At 52.1% G+C, this 8,683-nt stretch overlaps 1 protein-coding gene across 1 annotated transcript in view; it reads right to left on the bottom strand.

Moving 5' to 3' along the window:
- Positions 1 to 8,683, bottom strand: part of EHMT2 (euchromatic histone-lysine N-methyltransferase 2) — a 33,788-nt gene that overhangs the window by 5,438 nt on the left and 19,667 nt on the right. The window contains exons 27-37 of the mRNA XM_006875664.1: positions 8,345 to 8,418; positions 8,136 to 8,214; positions 6,999 to 7,098; positions 6,790 to 6,915; positions 6,557 to 6,617; positions 5,818 to 5,899; positions 5,644 to 5,727; positions 5,164 to 5,399; positions 4,978 to 5,077; positions 4,264 to 4,356; positions 3,651 to 3,753 (exon numbers count right to left, since the gene is read on the bottom strand). Coding sequence (XP_006875726.1) covers positions 3,651 to 3,753; positions 4,264 to 4,356; positions 4,978 to 5,077; positions 5,164 to 5,399; positions 5,644 to 5,727; positions 5,818 to 5,899; positions 6,557 to 6,617; positions 6,790 to 6,915; positions 6,999 to 7,098; positions 8,136 to 8,214; positions 8,345 to 8,418 — 1,138 coding nt within the window. The remainder of the gene's footprint in view (positions 1 to 3,650; positions 3,754 to 4,263; positions 4,357 to 4,977; positions 5,078 to 5,163; positions 5,400 to 5,643; positions 5,728 to 5,817; positions 5,900 to 6,556; positions 6,618 to 6,789; positions 6,916 to 6,998; positions 7,099 to 8,135; positions 8,215 to 8,344; positions 8,419 to 8,683) is intronic.

Below are 8,683 nucleotides of genomic sequence, written 5' to 3'. Positions count from 1 at the left end.
ACCCTAGCTCCTCCCCAGTCCGGATGTCTCGGGAACTGAAGAAGGCGATGCGTGGAAACCGCAAGTCTTGGTGCAGCATGAAAACGCGGACAGGGATGATGTTGGGGTCACACAGATGATTGATGAATCGGCTGATGTTGCCATAGTAACGGGCATCAATGCAGTACACCTCTCCATCCTGAAGGTAGGGACGTCACTCTTCGCATCTCCCCTACCCTGTTTGCCTGACCAACTACCAGTGACCACCCGGCCCCTCCTTCCCAGTTTCCATCCGCTAACTTCCCTGGGGACCCCAGTAGTCCAGCCACTGGGATGGAATGGGGCAGAGAGGTTTCCTGCCCACCTTGTTGTCTAAGTCGAAGAGATAAGAATCATCCTCTCTCACATCAGCTTCAGCATCGGAGATCAGCTCCCCAACATACCTGTTGGGCAGGAAGTGATGGTTCTAAAGATGAGCAGAGCTTTTGGTAGACTGCTCTAGGCCCCATCTCTCCTCACAATCCCATGGAACCTCCTTCTACTACTTGTCAACTGGTCTAGTTACTATCTGAGTCTCAAAGACTGGTGTGGGGACATAAACAAGACGCTGAACATCACCTGGGAGGGAGGTGGGTAGTCCCTTGAAGGGGGACTCAGGGAAGAGCATGGGAAGACATGTGAGGGGATAAGAGAACACAACAATCCAGTTCCCCACCGAACAGCTGACGCAACAGACAGGACGGGCAGATGGGCCCGGGATGACCTAGAGAAGCTAAGGTAGTAACAGGAAAGGGACAGGGAGAAAGGTTCCAGTGAAAGAAGACGGGTTGTGGTCAGCATTTATGGGCAGGTGGAGTAGGGTGGGGAAATTTGCTTGAATTTGGACACAAGGAGGTTTGTGTACTCAGATCAGCCAGCAGGTGGTGGGCATTGCAGGGCTAAAGGACAGAAGGGGGTCAGGGCTTCATGGAGAGCTGGAGCAACCAGAGCCAGGAGGAACTTGGGGGAAGGAGTTGGAGAACAGCACAAGGGAACAGCAAAGGGAGGAAGAGGAGCCTTTCAGGGCAAGGGGTCTAAGGGGGTGGGGAAGATGTTAGGAGAATGAGGACTGCTGAGAGGCAGCACTCACGGAGAGTGAAGGTGTAGTTTGACAAAGGTGCAGTTTGACAGGGATGAGCAGTGAGTGGATGGTGGGGACAAGGAGGCACTTGATCGAGAACCTAAGAGGGCATGAAGGAGAAAATCTGGACACCGCTACCACCACATGTATCAGAGTGGAACTGTGCTCCATATAAATTCTCAATGGCTCACTTGAACTGCTTGGCACTCCTGATTAGGCAAGTAGGGTTAGGTAAAGGGAGACCTAAGTAAGTTTGAAGACTATGGGGAAGAAGCAGGGGAGAGGGAGTAATTACAGAGGCTGGGCAGAGAAGGAATTGATGGAGAGGGACAAGGCCACTGAAAGGCAGTTGCTTATCTCCATTTCACACAAGACAAATACGGCTCAAATCCAGGGCTGCTTCTCTCCCAAACAAGTGCCTTTCCCACTCAGAGATCTGAGAGATCGTGGCAGTGAAGGAGGAGGAAGACACAGGCATGGTGACAGAAAGCTCCAGGGTCTGGGCAGACTGGACATGGGGCGGGCAGTGAGAGGTGGGCTCCACCCCTCAACCTTAGGTACCCCAACAGACTCACTCGCAGATGAAGGTTCCCTGGGGGATGGTCTGCAGGGCACGGACCCCCCAGCCCATCTTGGCTGTCCGGTAGAGCTGCAGTCTCACCCTAGGGGCAGGAGGGAGGGTGTGTTGGGTAAAGGGCCTGGAAAATGCTAAGGGTGGGGAAGGGACCACCACACACTTCTGACAAAGGGGGTGAGGCAGGTGTGGGTGGGCTGCAGGGCAGGACCTTACTTGATGCCACTTTGGACCACCCGGTTTTTGCAGTTCCTCCAGCAGGAGCACGCCTGGTTACACTCAAAAATCAGTGGGGGCTCAATCTTGTTAAACTCCTGCAGCAGCCGCCCATCCTGGGGTCCAGAGAGACAGGACAAAGGTCTGTGTGGTCACCACCTCTATGCCCAGGACCCCAACACTCCATACAGAAAGATCCACTGTTGACCCTAGCCCAGATAGGGAAGGAGTTGGGGAGCTCATGCAGCACTTGAGACCAAGAACACACAGTGTGCAGCTATGACCCTCAATTTGCATATACCTGGGCACTAGTCACCTCTACCCAGTCAGTATCCTGGGAAATCCCCAGGTGCTGCCCCGCCCTCTCAGCCACTTCCTCCTCAGGGCAGGAGGTGTGAGCATTGTCAGGGGCTGTGTCTCTGGAGGAGAGGATTCAGTGATCAGACTGAGCGGCATACCTTGTCATACCAACACCGGATGCTGAGCTGGCCGCACAGGCAGTTGGAGCTGGAGCAGTCGTCCACACACGTGCAGTGCTGGGCAGGGAGGAGAGAGTCAGTTCAAGCCCTCAGATGCTCTCTGACCCAGTCACTAGCATCTCTGGGGTCCATGTATTAGGATACAGGTAGTTAAGGTACCAGGGTGAGAGGAAAGCAAGATATTACGGATGGTGTGTCCCCAGGGCTGCCTACATAAAGGAGCCCTTCCTCCAAGTGGACACAGTTCCACACCAGGCTGTCTTTCAGTCCCCACCCCTGGTCAGTGTCCTGGTTGGCCCAAACTTGCCCAAGTGCACATGGCAGCTCCAGGTGTCCCCTTAGGAGGGCCCGTGGCGGCCCACTCACCTGTAGGTGGGTGATGTTGCGGTCAATGTTCATGGTGGAGGTCTCGCAGTTCTCGGAGATGTACTTATAGTCCTCAGGGCAGGGCTCTCCATCCACACCATTGACACAGGGAATGGGTACGTTCTCATAGCCCCGAGCCACGTCCCTGGAAGCAGAAGGGGAGATGGAGCTAAGGGGCTGGAACAAGAGTGAGGGGCTCCTCTAGGTTCAAGGGAGGGCTGGGGAGCTCAGTGGGGCCTAACATGGAGCTGAGGATGGTGGTGTGGTTCACTGGGCCACGGGGAAGATGGGTCTGGAGTGGTTCTAGGGATCCATCAGGGTGTGGGGAGTATGCTTACTAAATCTAATACAGGACACCTAATTAAGTCTTAAAGAGCTCTGGTAGCGTACTGGTTACAAATTGGGCTGCGAGCCTCAAGGTCAGCAGTTCAAAACTACCAGCGGTTCCGCGGGAGAAAGATGAGGCGTTCTGCTCCCGGAAAGATTTACAGCCTCGGAAACCCTGTGTAGGGTCACTATGAGTTGGAACCGACTCCACAGCACATAACAACAACAACAACAACTCTTTGTTATGTTAATGAGGCTATATGAGTGTAGAGTGTGTTTTGTGTCAGCAGATTAAGCAAGCAGAGATGGGGGAAGATCGATGCCAAGCCATATGGAGATCACGAAGGGACAGAGAAACACAAGCTGAGAAAGACAAGGACCTCCTCCCAGAGCAGACAGAAAGAAAAAGCCTTCCCCTTGAACCGTGGCCCTGAATTTGGATTGCTAGCCTCCTAAACTGTGAGGAAATAAATGTGTTTGTTAAATGTGTGATATTTCTGTCCCAGCAGCAGTAGATAACAAAGACAGCCCCCTAAGGTTTCCTCATCCCTGTTGGTGCTCCCTCCATGCCCAGACCACTTCCTCTCACCAGTGGGTCACAGGATTCATTCATTGACACTTTCTCACAGCCGGACAAGCTTGCATTGGGAGCCCACAGGACATACTGGGGTTGTCCTGACGTGGCCAGGTACCCAGAGGGAAGTCAAGGAAAATATGGTCACTTGGGGTGGCCACCGACCCTCTCCTTAGGGACCCCTTACTAGGGCCACCAGGTGCTTGTGCATGTTATTCCCTGCAGACCCCAAAGCCCCAAAACCTTTGCCGCCAAATTGATTCCAACTCACAGTGACCCTGTATGTTACACAGTACAACTGTTCTGCAGGGTTTTCTTGCTTGTAATCTCTATGAAGCAGCTAATCAGACCTTTCTTCCAGACCCACTGGGTGGGTTTGAACTGCCAACTTTTAGGTTTGTTGTTGAGTACAAATTATTTGCACCACTCAGTGACCCAAATGTTCCTGCGAAGAGGGGGTGAAATCCAACTTGTTCCCCACCCTTTACACTCTGCAGTCGTAGGGCTGCATCTACACAGTAGAAGTAGGGTGCTTTCTCCCAATAGCACTGAGGCACTGGTCTGGGCAAATGGGCAAGTGTTGCCCTCCCCACTGCTCCCCCAAGGATGGCAGGAGGACAAAGGATACAGAGCTGTCATGGCCCAGTAGGCAATGCAGATGAGCAGGAGGACAAAGGTGACCAATGGGTAGAACATGGTAGACATCATATGTCCCACAGCCCTGCAGGAAGATAAACATGGTTAACAGTACAGCCTGGACCCCCAGCAAGAACCCCACTCCTCCCAGGCTGGTTGCTCCTAGCAGAGACTTTCTTTCCTATATGTTGTACAGGGCTGAGTACCAATAGGTGCTCACTGGATGAACTGAATTGAATAAAATCATGCTCAGGGAACTCTTAGAGGAGGCTGGAGACACAGAAGAGCCACCTGGAGCAGCTTTTGGGAAAGGAAAGGAAGTGCATCCCCAAACAGTCTGTATGGTCGCTTGATGGATGTGATAGGTAGGTCCTGAGTGGAAGCTAGCTGCTGCTTTTCCTCTCTGCCTGGATTCCTGCTGTCTACCCATCAACAACTACCACACGATGACAACCAGTGCTATTACTTAGCCTAACAGAGGACTTACTCTGGACCAGGCACTGTCCTGGGCACTTGGAAGACACTAACTCATTGTATCTTTATGCCAACCCCATGAAGCAAGAACTGTCATAACCCCCATATTACAGATAGGTAAAGTAAGACCCAGAGAGGCTAAGTCATATAGCAGTGTTAACCTCTGCGCTGCTCTGCCCTTCTCTTCCAGGTTCCCTACCACCTCACTAGCTCCCCTCGGACGAGCCCTTACTTGCTGGCTTCCTTCAGGAGAGCGATGGCGATGCGAATTCGTTGCCGCAGAAATATGAGCAGCAGCAGCAGGACACCTTCTAGCACAGCCAGCACGATCACTGTGGGTCACAGGGGCAGCGGGGCCGGGTTAGGGTCCAGGCCTGGTGTGGCCCAGGGCAGCCTTTAGGTAGTAGCCAGCACTCACGGGCAGCTAGCCAGGTTTCCTGCACACTGCGGTAGGCGCTGAGGTTGGTGGTGAAGCCCAGCTGGCTGATGGAGGCACCTCTGTCCCGCAGCACCCGGTACTCCTCCCAGCAGTGGTAGATGCCATACGCCAGCACAGCCAGCACGCCCAGGATCAGCACCAGCACCAGGGGCCCAGCCACCAGGCGCAGAAGTAGGATAAACAGCAGGCTCAGGACAAGAGCTATGCCGAGGGCACTGCAGGCAGAGTGAAGTAACAGAGAGTCACTTCTGCTTGACCAAACCTTTGCTTTTTCAGAGACCCCAAATGTCTTTCCTTACACCTCTAGCTTCCCTCAATTAGACATTTCCCTTTCAAATCTCATAGGCTTTGGTGCTCATTCTGAGCTCTGGCTCTTCCTCCCCTAAAATCTCTGTTTCAGACATCTGGCTAGGGTATAGAGGATGAGGGCAGAAGGATGGGGACGCTCTCATGACTCACACAAGAATCCAATACCAGGACTGGGCAAAATCTTCAAAGATCTTAACGCTGATATCACGGGCATTGAGTGTGTCGAGAAGACCACTATTTAGAAGACACAGGGTCAGATGGGGTCCTGGGAGGGAAGGGAGGGAAGGGGCGTGTGGTAGAGCTGCTCAGGGCAGGGATGCCCACCTGATGCCCTGGGAGATGTTGCCGTTGATTCCTGGGAGTTCAGGCGGGGTACTGTTGGACCATGGAAAACAGCGCCCTAGAGCTACAGAGAAAGGGTTGCAGAGAGGGAGGGTCCAGAGCTCAGCCTCAAAGTCTCTGGCCCCCAGCCCAGCCCACAGAGCTCCCCAGGCAGGGAGGAGTGGTGGGCTCTGCTCCAGTGGTGTGGTGGTGGTGGTGGGGCATAGAGGAGTGGCTGCTCTTGATGCCATAGGCACATGGAAACTCCTGCACTGCAGAGCCCACTCCACACTCCTCCCCACATCCACATCTCCCAGCCCCTGCCGTTGTGCTGAGTAGATTCAGACCTTCATCCCCTTGACCTGGACTCTTAGAGTCCCTGCCCCCAAAAGGGGAGCCAATCTTCAACTGAATCTTCTCTTGAATGCAGGAGAACAATGCTACAACACGGTTGTTCTCTCACTCCTAGACTCTAGTCCCTCTGCTGCTTGGACACCTCTAGGAGACAGTGTCCACACTCCCTGGCCAGGCTTCAAGGCCTAGCCAGCTCTTCTCACTTCCATTCCTTTGCTCCTGCTGTCGCCCTCTCTGAATGTTCTCCCCACTTCAGAGACAGCACACATCACTGCTGTCCATTCCCCTCCTCCTCCAGGAAGCCACCCATGACCTGTGTGACTTCAATCTCCTTGGGTCTGGTATATTGGACTAGATGATGCCCCAGAAAGGAATTTGTGCTTCTCACCTGGACTGGAGGGGAGGAGGAAACTGGGGCAGAGCTCTTGCTGCACGCTTTGAAGTACTGGCTGAGGGGGAAGTGGAGCAAGGGACACACAGACACAGAGCAGGATAAAAGGTAAAGGATGTTGGGCATCAGAAGGAAAAATGAGTTTCCCCTCCTCTGACTCAGCCTGCTCCAACCTCCACTCCTGCCCCTGTCCTGATGACCCTTCTCAGTGATATTGGGGCAGCACTTACCATATCCCCGGGCACCCCTGGCCGACAAAAGCTCCTATTTGCAGCATAGAAGACCTCCCCGACTGTTTGGGAGAAGGAATTAAATTCCACAGTCCATGGAGACTTTGGGCAGGAAGACACACACACCTGGGGGGCAGAGAACCTGCTAAGAGGCTGCTATCCAAGACCCTGGGGGAGATGCAGGGTAGAGGTGGGACCCAGGCTCTGACCTGAGGAGTGGGGCACTGCAGCCCATTTGTGGCAGTTGAGATGACATTGGTGGCCAGGATGCAGCTGAAGATGTTGAAGTACAGTAGGTACGGTTTATCTCTGTGGGAGGGGGGTGGTGTATCAGAGCCAGGTCAGGTACAGCGGGCCCAGCATAGCTCAGAAATAGTACACCCATCCTGGCCTCAGGAAGCTGAGTTCAGCAGGAAGATACCAAGATTTCCCAGAATAATTGAGAATTGTAACCTCTATGAACTCTGGAACCAATTTGCCACTCACCTGCTGTATGACCATGACCTCTCCAAGGTTCCATCATATATCATAGAAACTACCCTCATCCAGTTAAAATGAGTTAGTGTGTACAAAGTACACTGCCTGTCTGCAATACAGTGTTATGTAAATCTGAAGACGTTTTCTTACTTACTGAATAGAATGGTTATTGTATGCTGAAACTGCCAGCATCACTTTTGGAAGTATCCTTTTGTTTCAGATAAGAAAATTAGAGCTCAGAGAGGTTAAGTAACTTACGTAAGGCCATACAACCAGAACATAGGCTTGTTGGGATTCAAGCACCAATCTCCAAACTAAAACCTATGTTCTTAACCATGAATCTATAAACCAGTTTTGCTAGCCATGTCAATTTCGATTCATGGCTTCCCCATAAACTGCTCCATAAGGTTTTCCTGATCTTTCTGAAACATTGCCAGTCCTGTCTTCCAAGTTGTCTCTGGGTGAGTTTGAACCTTCAACCTTACAGTTGATGCTTGACAGTTTGTACCTCCAAGGAACTCCCCATGACTGTGTTGTTGTTGAGTGATGTCGAGTCACTTCCGACTCATATCGACCTTATATAGGTTTCCAAGGAGTGTCTGGTGGGTTTGAATTGCCAACCTTATGGTTAGCAGTCCAATGCTTATCCAACAGCACCACATTAGGACTCCCTATGACTGTACTGCATCCCAATTCTAGTAATAGAGGGTTCTCAACATGGGCAGTCATGGTCAAGTTCAGGTTGAGGGTGGAATACCTAGAAGGCTATGGGAGAGCATGGATGGTCTAGAGCATGGGGGATGGGGATGGTCCTTGTCCATTTCCCTCCTTACCTCCCTCCTGCCCTGCCCTCCTTTCTTCATACTTACTTGTTCTCTCCCAGCCCACAATAGGCCCCGGTAGAGTTCCTGGGGTAGAGGACTTGCCGGGGGTCTCCATATACCCAGGCTGGAGGCAGAAACACAACATGAAACACTGGAGGATAGGGACTTGGGTTGGGGAGAAGCTATGTGTGTGGCCCCTTCTTAGGTTCCTGGCCCCCACTCACTGCTCCAGCTCTAGGCAGCTGGAAACTCACCCACAATGCCCACCATGATGTAACCCAAAATGAAGAGCAGGAAGAGGATACAGCAGATGACATCTGTGCAGCCCCTGGAAGAGAAAAGGAGCCCGAACTGGGGGGAGCCATGGGGTGTCAGAGGATTGATGATTGGAGAGTTGGGGGATGCTGAATAAGAGAGTGAGGATCAGAATTTTTTTTTTTTTTAAATTATATGTTTTTATTTTGGATTGAGTGAAAGTTTACAGGGCACATCATCAGCTTCACATTCAACCATTCATATAGCTTTTTTCATTACATTGATTATTATCCCCTCCGTATATCATCAGTTAACAGTGTTTCTCTCTATCCTCTTTA

The sequence above is a fragment of the Chrysochloris asiatica genome, unplaced genomic scaffold (genome assembly GCF_000296735.1).
Source record: "Chrysochloris asiatica unplaced genomic scaffold, ChrAsi1.0 scaffold00333, whole genome shotgun sequence".
Lineage (NCBI taxonomy): Eukaryota > Metazoa > Chordata > Mammalia > Afrosoricida > Chrysochloridae > Chrysochloris > Chrysochloris asiatica.
This window is presented reverse-complemented; position numbering and strand designations above follow the sequence as displayed.